This window comes from Ovis canadensis, chromosome 22, assembly GCF_042477335.2.
Source record: "Ovis canadensis isolate MfBH-ARS-UI-01 breed Bighorn chromosome 22, ARS-UI_OviCan_v2, whole genome shotgun sequence".
In the NCBI taxonomy this organism is placed as follows: Eukaryota; Metazoa; Chordata; class Mammalia; order Artiodactyla; family Bovidae; genus Ovis; species Ovis canadensis.
The window spans coordinates 30,576,920-30,590,499 of NC_091266.1; the positions used below are offsets into that span (position 1 = coordinate 30,576,920).

Below are 13,580 nucleotides of genomic sequence, written 5' to 3' on the forward strand. Positions count from 1 at the left end.
TTAGTGTCACAGAGCCTTGAAATAACAACGTTCAAAAGAGAACTTGACCACTCCAAGCCACTGCTGGGTGGGACTGCAACAGAGCCATGTCTTCTTACTTCTAGTCTGGTCTATACTTTTCTTACCAGTAGCTTTTTAAGTTTGCATGGCTCTTGTTTATTCAACAAATAAGAATGACTGTACTGATATCATACATGTATCAAGGTCAGCAACAGAAGGAAAGCAAGTTAAATGAATAAACGTCAAGATCAAAATCATTCCAGTACCCTTTCGTTACCTTAGTCAACACTGGTGTGGCATGTATTTCCTTTTTTTTCTCTTCTTCTCACTCTTTTTTTTTTTTTTTCCTAATGCACTGGCTTCTCATTGCAGTGGCTTCTCTTGTTTCAGAGCCCAGGCTGTAGGGCTTGTGGGCTTCAGTAGCTGTGGCTGCTGCGCTCTAGAGCATGGGGTCAGTAGTTGTGGTACATGGGTTTAGTTGCCCCATGGCATTGAGATCTTCCTGGACCAGGGATCGAATCCACTGCATTGGCAGGTGAACTCTTAACCACTGTACCACCAGGGAAGCCCTTTCTCTTCTCCCTTTGTGAGGATGGTGATCAAAGTGAAGTAGTTAAGGTACTTCTTGTTCAACTCATCCAGTTCTTTCTTCCTTCCACTTCTTAACCACCATCTGCACCATTTTCAGAGGAAGACTAAATGGGCTCCTGGATCCAACGCCACAGTGGTTCACAGTTCTCTAGACATCAGCTGGGTGTCCTAGAATTTAACTCAATTCTAAGTTGGCTCCGTGGTAAAGAATCCACCTGCCAATGCAGGAGACTCAAGAGACAGGGGTTTAATTCCTGGGTTGGGAAGATCCCCTGGAGGAGGAATTGGCAACCCACTCCAGTATTTTGGCCTGGAGAATCCTATGGACAGAGGAGCCTGACAGGCTGCAGTCAGCGGGGTCGTAGAGTCAGACACAACTGAACCAACAAAACAACACCACAACACTGTAAACCTGAAGGCAGCACAGGGTAATTTCACAGGTAAAAGATTGTCCTAAAAGACTGTCCCCATGCCTTCAGATGCCAACCACAAGCCCACATGATCACCTGTGCTTCTGGCCAACCTGCTGTAAACTAGAGGTTCCAAAGTCCCCCTTTCTTGGACTTCAGATGCTAGTTGTAAGTCCATACTGTTACCTGTTCCTCTGACCAACTGGCTATAAATCAGAGATTTCCACGACCCCCTTCTCAGGTTTGATTAATTTGCTAGAGCAGTTCATAAAACCAAGAGAAACTTTTTACTTACTGGATCACCGGTTTATTATAAAAAGATATAACTAGGAATAACCAGGTAGAACAGATGCTCAGGGCAAGGCACAGGGAAAGGATGCTGAGTTTCCATGCCCTCTCTGGCCACATCACTCTCCCAGCATCTCCACCTATTCACCCACCCAGAAGCTCTCTGAATCCCTCCTCTTGGGCTTTTATGAAAGCTTCATTATAGGCTTAATTGATGAAAATCACTGGCCATCGATGACTGAACTCAATTTCCAGCCCCTAGTTCCTACCCACCTCCCTGGAGGTGGAGAGTGAAGGGTGAGGTAGGACCAAAAGTGTCAATCCTTTAATTTCAGGGTTGGTTCCCTTGGTAACAAGCCCCCATCCTTAGGTGCTTTTTAAAAAAAATTAACACAAACCCAGTAGTGGTGGAAAGAAGCCTGTTCTGAATAACAAGGCATCTGTTTCACCTCTAAGGCACAGAAGCCATTTTAAGAAGTGAGGACAAGCGAACAAAAACTATAAAAAAGATGCTGTTATGGCTCTTACTGCTCAGGAAATTCCAAGGATTCTGAGAACTATGAGCCAGGAACTCAGGTTGAAGATCATATATATGTGAGAAATACATTTTGGTCATCTGAATGTGGCCAAATACATATTCCTCGTTAAGTCACAACATCTCAAGGGCTCGTCAAGTGTTCTGCACATTTAAATCTCAGAATGCAGCTACGACACTGCGCTTGATTTCTGCACGTTTGGAGAAGCTTCTTGGTTCTTCCTTCATAATCATGAGCTACCACTCTCCTCACCCTTCCCTATAATTTCCCCACCAAAGCATCTTCCACCACCACCAATAAATCAGTTGTAAGCAGTCTTGAGTTATTCTTTAGAACAGGGCAAAAGTATATGTTCACTTAGAATTAAGATGGTCATTTGTCCCAGTTTGCCTAGGGCAGTACCAGTTTACGCCTACTGCCCTGCATAAATTTTCAAATGAGCTCCTGTTTTTACTCTAAAAAAAAAGTCCCAGTTTGGAGGATAAATTATATGTTTGCCTTACTGAAAAATACACCTTGCTTTCCCAGTAAAATGCTTTTCGGGTGACATGGTGCTTTTGTCCACATCACTGCACTTCAGTTGCACAACTCTGCAAAGTAGGAAGGGAAATATTTTATCTCTATTAAATGAAGTAACCGAGGCTGACTTCAGGTAGCACAGTAGTGACTGTCCGAGGTCACACACTCAGTGACAGAATCAGGACTCCTGCTGATTTCAAGTCCAATATTGTTCAGCTGTGGACCACTTTGTGCAAACATCTAAGTAAAGACAAACCTCATTCTCTTGTTTAGTGACCTGCTTGCATTTGGACCTAGAACAGTTTAGACAGGTCCATCCTTGCCCAGAGACTCTCTTTTTCACATCTGAAGCAAGCAAAGAGATGAGAAAAGAATTATGGAAACATATAGAGGCTATTAGTGAATCCTGGGGCCAAATGACATAAATCTCTGATTTTACCAGGTACAGTTACATCAGGTTGTTGGAATTTTTTTTCCCCTAATCAAATAACAATAGGAAGGAAAGAAAGGAGAGAGGAGGGAGGAAATGAAGAAGGAAGAGAAATGGACAGACGGAAAGACAAAGACAATGAAGATCAACAATGAATGCCTACAGTCACAAAAACCAACAACAAACAAATGGGTTCTGCCCCAGTCTTACAGATACATTTCCCCCAGAGTTACGTGCTAATTTTTTTTTAAACCCCAATCCAGTAAAATTCGACTTTCCTTGGGTAAGTGGCAAAGCCATACACAAAAGAGGAAAAACCCATGATCTTTCAAAGACAGGCACAGTGCCTGGCAAGGTCTTCAGGGTGTGCTGCAGATGCTGAATGCTGCGCCACACGGAAAAATAAATGCACTCTGCTCTAACCTCCCCACCAGCCGCCCCAAGGGAAGGTTACAGGGCCCGCGGGGGTCCTAGCCTCCCTTCGCAGTGACAGAAAGGGGTCCAGCGTCCGTGGGAAGGATGACTCCAAGTCGCTGGCCAGTCTAGCGGGACCGCGGCAGAGGAGTGGACGCCTCCGGCTCTGTCCCGGGCACCGCAGCCTAACCTGGAGGCGGCCGGCCTCGCGCAAGGGAAGCTGAAGGTGAGAGGGCAGCGGAGGACGAGCGCGGCTCCGGGAGAGGGGTGGGGGCCCGCGCGCGCATGCGCAGTAGCCGGACTGCCGCGGGCCGGAAGAGCAGAACAGCAGAGCCGCGGCGGCAGGCTCCAGACGCCGCTGTGGCCGCGGGGAGAGCGCGGGCCGGCGATGCGGCCCCTGGATGATACTGGGGCCGCTAAGCGGCAGGAGTCCGGGCTGCCGCTGATGGACATCCCGTCCCCGGGCTCCAGGCAGGAGCCGGCGGCTGCAGAGGTAGTGGAGACGCCCGGCCCCGGAGGGTGCTGGCAGTGCCCTTCCTCGCCGTGCGGCTCGCGTGCCCAGCAGGGTGAGTGCGGGGCTTGGACCCTGGCTCGGGTCTCGCCCATGGGGGAGCCAAGAGGGGCGCCAGTGGGTGGGAATCCCCGCAGCCGCGGGCGGGGGGCTGCGCATGGTGGACCGCGCCTCTCCTTGCCACCCTGCTGGAAGCTCCGAAACACCGTCGCGCTGTCACCTGCGGGCGGGGGGTGCGGGCTGGAAAGAAGCAGCCCCCTGCGTCCCAGTCAGCGGAAAGACCGGAGAAAGTTTCTGATTGGTTTGGAACCCATTTGGGGTTCTGAAACTGTTCCTATAATTAAAGTGTTGCGGGCAGGATCGGGGAGTCCGATTGCCGTTCCGTGCGCCCTGCCGGAGGTTGGAGGTCAGTGAGAAAGGCCATCACGAAGCGGGCTGAGGTTGAGAGGAAGCTAACCAAGAAAACTGATCTCGATGGTAAACGGTGTTCCTCGAAGAGGAAGCTGAAAAGCATCGAGTCTAGAAAAAATGTTTGTCTCAGTCTTAAGACTCTTGGGAAGGCAAAGTTGAGTGGGACCACTGGTTCTTAACCTTTTTTGAGTTACAAGGAATTTTTAGCAACTGAGGCAAAATGAGACAGAAGCACAATCTCACATGGGTAAGAGGTTCACGACCCACCTCCAAGGCCAGGGACACTTTGTTCAATGTCTTCCTTCCACAAATGATGAAATTGAGGCCCTGGAAAGTGAGGGCTTTGGCAAGATTTTGTTTGGTTTGTTTTTTTCTCCGAAGATCTGTCATGTTTGGAAAAGACTCCACAGGTCTGGGCAGCACCAGGCATAGGATACCAGTTTGCTAGAGACCCAGCCAAGGGCTCTTTCTCCCAGCCCCAGGCACATTCCTCCTTGAACTTCACCACCCAACTGAAGCAGCTTCCTCCAAGAAAAGAGAAACAGGCAAATCTCCTTTCAAGACAAAGTTACACAGTCTGCACCACCTCATCCTCTAGGTCATCTCCCCCTAGTGTGACCTGGGATTTCCATGCTGTTTAGCCAACCTCACTGTTCCCTCCTATCCATGTGCACTTTCTCAAGAGTCACAAAATTCACAAAGAGAGACAAACCCCAGGGAGATGGTTCTTACTCCATTTTCATCCTAAATGCTAAGAGAAATGATCAGGCATCTGATTATTTATGTAGGGGTTACCTTCAGCTGAGTGGACCAGAGGTGCAGCTTTGAAGAGGTCAGATTCTTGCCTTAAAATGTTAGGCCTGAATGTTGTTCTGATGGACTGCTGAGTTAGTCCTTGCAAACTTTTAAGTGATTCCCCTGTTTGTGAATCAAAGAGGAATATTTCAGGCAGCACATGGCAAAACCTATGTAAGCAATTGCACCTAAGAATCTTGAGGGAGTCTTTTAATTTCAAAGAAAGTTGCTAATAATAAGACTTAGAAATACCTATTATAAGGTAACCAGGCAATATTCCAAAAAAGGGAGTGCCATAGAAACACTTTAAACCTCCGTATGTGGTCACTGAACTTTGTGACAGTATCATTTTGCCTCTTAACCCAACTGCTTATCTCAAGAAAGTTCATTTTCAAGTTGAGGCTGAAACTGTTACCCATTTTTCTTACATTCTTGGATAACCTTCACAGACAGCATATAGCTATCCTAAGACATCTGTTTATTTTCATGAGGGACAGTGTGAGTCTCAGACTGAAGCAAGGAGAAGTTGTCTTAAGTCTGTGCCTCTCATTCTCCTGGAAGGAGTGAGTTCCTTAGGGTAGCAGTGGCTCTGAGACCAGCAGAGCTTTTCACAGTGCCCAAGATCGTGTTTCAGTGGGTCTAGGGTAGGGCTGGGATGGAGGTTTTAAAAGTTCCTAAGTTGACTCTAATTCCCAACTGGGTAGTGAATCACCAGTTTAAAGCAGAGGATAAAGAAACTGAGCAACTTTTCAGTTTTCTTCTGACTCAGGAAATTACATTCTTGCCACTTAAGTTGAATTATTTAGAGTTACCAGATTATTAGATATGCTTGCGTGGAATATGATTGTGGAAGCATATACATAAGCAAATGCCTCTTTGGATTATGCTACTTTCTTGTTCATTTCCTTTGACAGAACTGAAATTATTGTTCTGTAAGAGACTGAAATTTGCCAGTCCTCAGCCTCACAACAAATAATCAAGTTCAGCCAGACCTTGAAACTTAGTTTTAAAAGAGTTAAAATATCATAAGTTAAAATATTTCTTGAGAAAAATTGAAAAGTTTAGGTTGGAGAAGATCCTTGAAATACAGACCAAGATGTTTTCTGTCCTTGATCTTCCTACTCTGTTCTGTTCTGTCTGAGGGTAGAGGTTCTACATAAGGATTAGGTCTCTTCTAAGAAAAACTATTTTGTTTGGACCTGAATTCTGAAATTTCAGAAGCTGACCTCTAAGGCTGACCACAAGCAAGACATGTACTTTGTGGTGCTTAACCTTCTAAAGCTTCCTTCTCATGGACTGAGTGGGTAGGTACAGTTTGGTTGCTGCAGTATCTGAGCACACAGATATGGAATAGAATGGAGGATTCTGGTACTTATAACAGATAACCTATTACATGGTGACTGCTAGCCCCAGGTCATTCCCTTCAGCTGTACACCTTGAACAGGAAAGGGTGGAGGCCTCTGAGCAGAATGGCATCTTTTACTACAAAGGTCAGGCTGTAATGTACGCCCAGGAGGATTGTGCAGCATCATAGTTTGGTGCCACTTTGCAAATTGTTTATCACTATGGGCAAAAGTATCTAGTTAACATGTGGATGTTGAAATGTATTAGCTGATGTTTGTGTTTATCAGAAAAAGGCATTAAGACAAACAAACATTGTGCAATACTGGTTTATGGCTGAGTAACCCACTGTAAATTCCTAGACTGGAATGATAATTTTGCTTTACTACAAATTGCATGTGCCTACACATCCTTCACTTCTGCTTTGCTCATAACTAACAAGGGCTGTACTGTATTTCCATCCTGTTCTCTCCTTGGTTTTTTTTTTGTGTTAGTTTTTTTTAAAAAACGATTCTTCAGTGTGTGGCCTATCTTTTAAGGAGTTCTCTGCTTACCCTGTTGCAGTTTGCTCTGCTCTGAATGACCAGGATGAGATTGGAAGCACACTCTACTCCTCTCTTAGACAGCTGTGTAAGACAGAGGCAGTGGCTGCTCCTACGGACCTTCATTAATGGATTGAATACTTGATGCCCCGGCGAGAACAGAAGTTTTCCTGGTTAAGATCAAGCCAAGAATTAGATGGCAGTTCTTTTTCTTCTTCTTTTTTTTTTTAAAACTTTAAGCACTTTGGGGTCAGAGGGATAGATAACCTAGCTCCTGCCGTCAAAAAGTTGTGTTCTAAATAGAAGATAAGTTGTAAACCATGAGAACTTAAATATCTGCTTGCCTGTGTGCTAAGTCGCTTCAGTCATGACTGACTCTTCACGACCCTGTGGACTGGAGCCCACCAGGCTCCTCTGTCCATGGGATTCTCCAGGCAACAGTACTGGAATGGCTTGCCATGCCCTCCTCCAAGAGATCTTCCTGACCCAGGGATCGAGCCCTTGTTTCTTATGTCTCCTGCATTGGCAGGCGGATTCTTTACCATTAGCGCCAGCTGTTCAAAATAACTAAACAGAGAGCCTTCTCAGATTATGCTTTTGCCTGTGGTGTTAGACTGTGCATCTTATATTATTTAAAAAACCCACCAGGTTTTCTCACATTATTTCCTCCAGCAAATATTTATTCAGCATCTTCCTGGGGCCAGGCCTGAACAGCGCAGCTGAGCTCTCAGCCCTAGAGGAGCTCACAGGCTTGTGGGGGAAGCCACATAATCAACAAGTAGCCACATCACACAGTTCGGACCTATTTTCCAGAAAAGAACACATTCTGTCTAAAGCTGAGTTCAAGGAGATGATATAAAATATCACTTGGAAGCATTTTTCTCTCGCCTTCTTGATAAACATTTCTTAAAGATTTCTGTCACCATCTTGGTAAGCTTATACTTTTTTTTGACTTACGAGTGAGGGAAGAGTCTTCAGTGAGCCAGAGAAATCCATTTTATAGCGTGAACTGCAGTTAAAAATGTAGGCTTAAATTGTTGCCCTCTGCCTGTGGTTCTCTATTCTTGGTGGGGAAAATGGTTCAGGCCCAGAGAATGGATATTATTTAGGAGGTAGTATTTGTGCCCTGTTAGTCATCAATGTCATTCCATTTTTCTCAGTATCTAAGTAAAAGTGATAAAACATGGAAGCAAGGACTAACCAGAATTTAATCTTTTTCAGAAGCTGAGAAGAAAGCACCCTGTCCTGGACTTGGCTTGTTTTACACATTACTGTCTGCGTTCCTTTTCTCAGTGGGCTCCTTATTTGTTAAAAAGGTGCAAGACATCCACGCTGTAGAAATTAGTGCATTCCGATGTGTGTTCCAAATGCTAATCATTATCCCTTGCTTAATATACAGAAAGTAAGTATTTCTTACCTGCCAAGTAGAAGGTATTAATAAATGTTTGTAAATCTTTTGACCTGCTTAAATCATCTACTCTCCAGCATCTGCTTTATCTCTCTCATAGATTTACTAGTCCTTACACCCTTTGGCTCAGATTAAGGAAAAGTCACAAGGATCTACCCATAGAAGTTGCTCTCCTAAGCACAAACCACATGCCCAACAAAGGAGGGGAAAGAGATTCAGTTATTCACCAGGCCCTATTTTGAGAACAAGGCTTTCCTTGTAGAATTCCCCCCATCTTGTACCACCCTCCCTCTTTCCTTTGGCATAACTAGTATTTGGAAGAGAAAAGTAAACGAGAGGAAATAGTAGTGTCTCCTGGTGTCAGAGGTTTCTTTAAGTATAACAGGCTGTTCTCCAACCAGGGCAGGCAGAAAGTTAACAGTAATAATATTTCGATCTTCCCACTAGGGTGCCGTGGGAAAGATGTAAGGAGAGCTTAAGAAAGGCTTTTCTTAAAAAAATTTAAATAATTACTTTATTGCCAAAAAATGCTGACCATCATCTGAGCCTTCAGCAAGTCCTAATCTTTTCACTGGTGAAGGGTCTTCCTTCATGTTGATGACTGCTGACTGTGCGGGGTGGTAGTTGCTAAAGGTTAAGGTGACTGTGGCAATTTCTTAAAGTAAGACAGCAGTGAAGTTTGCCACATCAGCTGACTCTTTGAGAAAGGCCTTTTTAACTCCTTTGTTGTTCAGTGTCTTCATCTGCAAACTGGAGGGAGTGATACCCTTTGTCCTCTACCCTATACGAAAACCGTATTCCGCATCCTTACTGTCTTCTCCCCGGCCAGCCTCTCTTCCCCTTCCACGTGGACCCCATCCACACACCCTCCCCAGGTTAAAATTATGCCTCACCCACACTGTATAACCTCTACACACCCCTGTGTACTTAGACACCTGGGAGGAAGGACTGTTGGGTTCTGGTGGCATTGTGGTTCTTTGTCTCTTTGGGTAAAGATGCTTTAACTCCAAATTAAAAGCTTCAGTCACTTGCTACCAAAGTCTCCTTGTTTCTATAACTCAGCACAGATTTATTTAGAATTGTTTCACTCCTTATCCCAAGTTTTTGGTGAAAAAGGTGAAAATCCAGTAAGAGCAAAAATATTGTCAGAAATTCCTGTGTCGATGTGGACAAGTCACCGTATTTTAGGAAATGATGGTGGGTACGACTTAAGAAATGTTGAAGGGTGGCAACAGACCATTGATGTGAACACAATCATTCTCTCCATTTTGGAATAAAAGTCCTGGGAGGAAGGCACTTAGAAAAATTTTCTTACATTGTTGGCACTAATCTGTTTTGACCCCTTTTACGTTTCACTGTCATGGAAAAAAACTCAGCTTCTCAAAGTATGGGCCAAAGGTGACCACACTTCCATTTCTAACTCCAGAGACCCAGGGGTCCCTATATCAAGCCTAGATGCTGTTCTAAATAGGCCAGCTCTGTAACAGACCAGTGAGCCGCACCTAGGCAGGAACTTACACAGTGCCCTGCTTTGTAAATATTTAATTAAAAAGCATTTGAGCAGCAGTTACTATACTTATCCAGATGCTACAGTTTCTTTTCCAGTGTACTTCAACTCTTTTCCTAAGGAGAACAGTGAAAAGTTGTCTCATACTCAGTAGCTAAAATAAACTTTAGCATTGCTTCAGCTTTAACAGAAAAAACTCATTAAGACCGCAAATGCACACTTGCATTCCCAAGTTTTCTTATATAGGGCAGCTAAATAATGAAATTGTACCTATTATAAAAATAACACTTTTTCATTGTAGAAAGTTTGGAGAAAATAAATATAAAGAAGAAAAATTACCTATGAGTCTACCTGTTTAAGGTATTATCACATGAACATTTCAGTATATTTTCCTTTTTGCCTTTTTTTACAAGCATATATCAATACATAGGGAAAATACTATATTTGCTGAATTATAATTAAACTATGTCTTATTTTTGCTTGTACTGTGAACACTTTAATGTCATTAGTTATACTTAGGAAACACTTTGTAAAAGGTATATTATAATAGTTGTAGACATAATTAATATACCATTTCCTTGTTTTTGAAAGTTAAGACTTTTAAGATAATGTTTAAGAATGTAATTTGAAAACAAATGCCAAATCCGTTTAATATTCATTCGTTCCTTTGAATTTACAGAACTGGGTTTATAGGCCCCAAAGGTCAACGAATCTACCTGCTCCTCAGAGGAGTCCTTGGTTCTAACGCCATGATCCTTTTGTACTATGCCTACCAGCTGACGTCTCTCGCAGATGCCACAGTTATCTCCTTTAGCTGCCCGGTGTTCACCTCTATAATTGCTTGCGTATTTCTCAAGGAAAAATACAGCCCCTGGGACGCCCTCTTCACTGCCTTCACCATCACTGGAGTGATACTGATCGTGAGGCCACCATTTTTGTTCGGTTCCGAAGTCGCGGAGACGGATAAAGACTATTCAGTCCACGTGAAGGGCGCTTTGGTGGCCCTTGCGCACGCTGTGTTCGCTGCCATGACTCTGGTTATCCTCAGAAAAATAGGGACATCTGTGGACTACATGTTGAGCATTTGGTATTATGTAATCGTTGGCCTCATCGAGTGTGTCATTGTCCTTTCAATTTTAGGAGAATGGCGTCTTCCACACTGTGGGTTGGACAGGCTATTTCTCATACTAATTGGGATGTTTGGTTTGGGAGGTCAGATGTTTCTGGCAAAAGCCCTTCAGATAGAAAAGGCAGGGCCAGTAGCATTAATGAAGACCATGGATGTGGTCTTTGCTTTTATCTTTCAGATTATTTTCTTTAATGACATGCCATCGTGGTGGACAGTGGGTGGCTCCCTATGCGTAATAGCCAGTAGCACTGGAGCAGCCATTCGTAAATGGTGCCAGAGTACCAAATAAAGCATCACTGCGTAACTGTGTATTTTTTTTTAAAGTACACGGTCACCCAGTTCAGACTCACAGTGGACACACACACACCTGGAAAATCTGCATTTACTTCATTGATTATATTTAATATATTTCATAAAGTATCATCTTTAATTAGTTGAGAATAAGTCAGTCAGTTGGGTGCAGCAGTGATTTTTTTTGTCAATTATTTTTTGGTTTTGGCTTTTTGTTGCTGTTGGGGTGGCATTGGTAGGTGTTGGTAAGAGGATAGATCATTCGTTGGAGAAAAACTGCACAATTTTTGACTCGTATAAATTATGTAATTTTTAGAAGTGTATTTTTGGTATTGATGGGATATAGATGGGAGGAAACTTTAGATTCTCTTTCAGCAGTGTAGAGGCTGAAAAACTTACTGATAATAATGCTGCTATATAGTTAGTGTTATACTGAGAATTCATTTGAAATGTAATCCCATTTAGGAGGCCAAAGCTGAAACTTGGAGTAGGTGCCTACTTAATGGTATTAATAAAACAAATGAATTAGCCTTATTTTCAAGGCTTTTATAAACAATTGTCATTCTTTTAACCCGTATTTGTGCCTTTTCACTTTAATGCTAAAACTTTTATGTATAAACTTAAAAAAAAATCTTCCCATCACCAAATCTGGCTAATAGTTTTCTGTTTTAGTGGCATTAGCAACTGTAGCTACATTCTATAATTCTAATTGTCTTCTGTTTTTTTTTTTTTTTTTTTTGAAACACCCCTAAATTTTTCTTAACCTTAAAAGATTTTGGGTGTTTAAAAATCATAAGAAAGAAATCTTGGCATGGCCAGTATGCACATTTCCATTATGAAGTGTTTTCCCTATAATAGAAATGTGATTTTCTAGAAATTTTCTTTGAATTTATGGTGTGATGCCAAATAAAATTTTCTCAGGGTTTTATTCACTTTAACCATAAGAAACTGATGAGATTTTACCTTTTCAACTTACAAAAACCATAGTTCCTTATGGTTCACCCTATTAAGATACCTCTCTTACCTTCTAAACCAAATACTTAAGGGACTTTGGAGTATATTTTTTAAATTACTTTTAAAAATATAGTAATCCTAGTAAACTTATTTTTATAGTCTTTTTCCCTTATGGAATTTTATATAATAATGCTTCATGTTATATATTAAATGTAAAGACCTGTGAATCCACATTAATTGATTTTTGTAATTTCTTGAAAAAAAAATCACCATTAAATTCTAGTATATCAGTATGATCTTAAGTGTCAGTGCTGACCCATGATACTAACCTCGTGAGTTCAAACAACACATTTTATGTCTGGAATTTCATCAGGCCAGTATTCTAGTTAAAGAGAGAATGTAATATTTAGGAGAACTTGAGAGGTTAATCAGGAAATAGAGTACATACTAGTGGCTCTTTGTCCCCAGTGAACCCTTTATTGGTGGGGCTTTAGCTCTTACTGTATCAGACCTAGCATCTGTTATCTTAAGCCTACAGATTTGAATGCTTACAGGCTCTTTCCCATTGTTTCATCATAAATCTGCCAAAGTAAGAAAGAACTTGGCTTCCGAGGTTTATGCCATGGTGAGAAACGATCTTTTCCAGTAGTTCCCAGAGGAAATTTTTGGCTTGGTGATCTTCCCAAGTGCTTCCCACCAGACAAATCCTAAATGAAGTCTATATAGGAGAGTCACACTATTATTATAACTTTAGCCTATTCGGCAGTATTCAAGTTTAGAGTTGCAGAACCATCATTTTGCAAGCATGTTAGATAATTATAGACTTGGAGCTTTTTAGGGCTCAAAGGTTAGAGATCTTCTTGTAGGAGACATACTCCATGGTTAGGGAGGGGACCTGCCCAAGATGGGTTTCCATGGTCTTATTTATCCCTCCTTTAGTTCCAAGGTAAAGTATGGAAAGTAAACCATTGCTTGAGATATCTAAGGTTAATAAACTCTCAGGGATGCCTCTCCTGGTTCTCTACCTTGCACAATAAAAGAACCTATGGGACCTTGAAAGTTACATCCCTCTGGGCCTGTACATTTCAACAAAGTGGTTTAAGTGCTTGAATGTCACAATATATGACCAAAGTTGGAGAAAATGTTTCTTCTCCTGACTTTCACAGGGTGTGATTCTTAAACACTTTTATAATGTCCAAGTTATATACAAGGATATGTATTGTAACAATTGTGGGTGTGTATATTTTGCAAAGGCTTCAATTCCTATACCTTGAAAAGGAAACTATTTTCATAAACTGCTTCTATTTTATAATTACTAATAAAATTAATATGAAAGAAAACTATATTTTGGTTTTAATGATTGTAGCATATGCTTAGTTAATATAACTTGTTTCTTTTTTTAATCCATGTGCATCAAAATGTATTTATTAAAGAGACTGACCTCTAGCCAGTTGTGATTTAGACTCAAGTTTCAAACTATTTATCTCTCTGATACTGTCACAT

General features: G+C 42.1%; 1 protein-coding gene across 2 annotated transcripts; it reads left to right on the plus strand.

Moving 5' to 3' along the window:
- The first annotated feature begins 3,483 nt into the window (after positions 1–3,483).
- SLC35G1 (solute carrier family 35 member G1) lies at positions 3,484–11,770 on the plus strand. Of its 2 annotated transcripts, none has more exons than XM_069566714.1 (3): positions 3,484–3,754; positions 8,010–8,190; positions 10,383–11,770. In XM_069566714.1, exons 1-3 carry the CDS (start codon positions 3,577–3,579, stop codon positions 11,119–11,121), a joined length of 1,098 nt encoding a protein of 365 aa, XP_069422815.1. In that variant the 5' UTR covers positions 3,484–3,576; the 3' UTR covers positions 11,122–11,770. The 2 variants fall into 2 exon arrangements, with proteins under 2 accessions (XP_069422815.1, XP_069422816.1); XM_069566715.1 differs by having other exon boundaries at positions 3,493–3,754; positions 8,013–8,190.
- The last annotated feature ends 1,810 nt before the right edge of the window (positions 11,771–13,580 follow it).

Excerpts from the sequence above, each read along its gene's own strand:
- SLC35G1 (XM_069566714.1), top strand. The coding sequence starts at position 3,577 with ATGCGGCCCCTGGATGATACTGGGGCCGCTAAGCGGCAGGAGTCCGGG. Across the intron at positions 3,755-8,009 it reads CGGCTCGCGTGCCCAGCAGG|AAGCTGAGAAGAAAGCACCC; the intron begins GTGAGTGCGGGG and ends AATCTTTTTCAG. Across the intron at positions 8,191-10,382 it reads CCTTGCTTAATATACAGAAA|AACTGGGTTTATAGGCCCCA; the intron begins GTAAGTATTTCT and ends TTGAATTTACAG.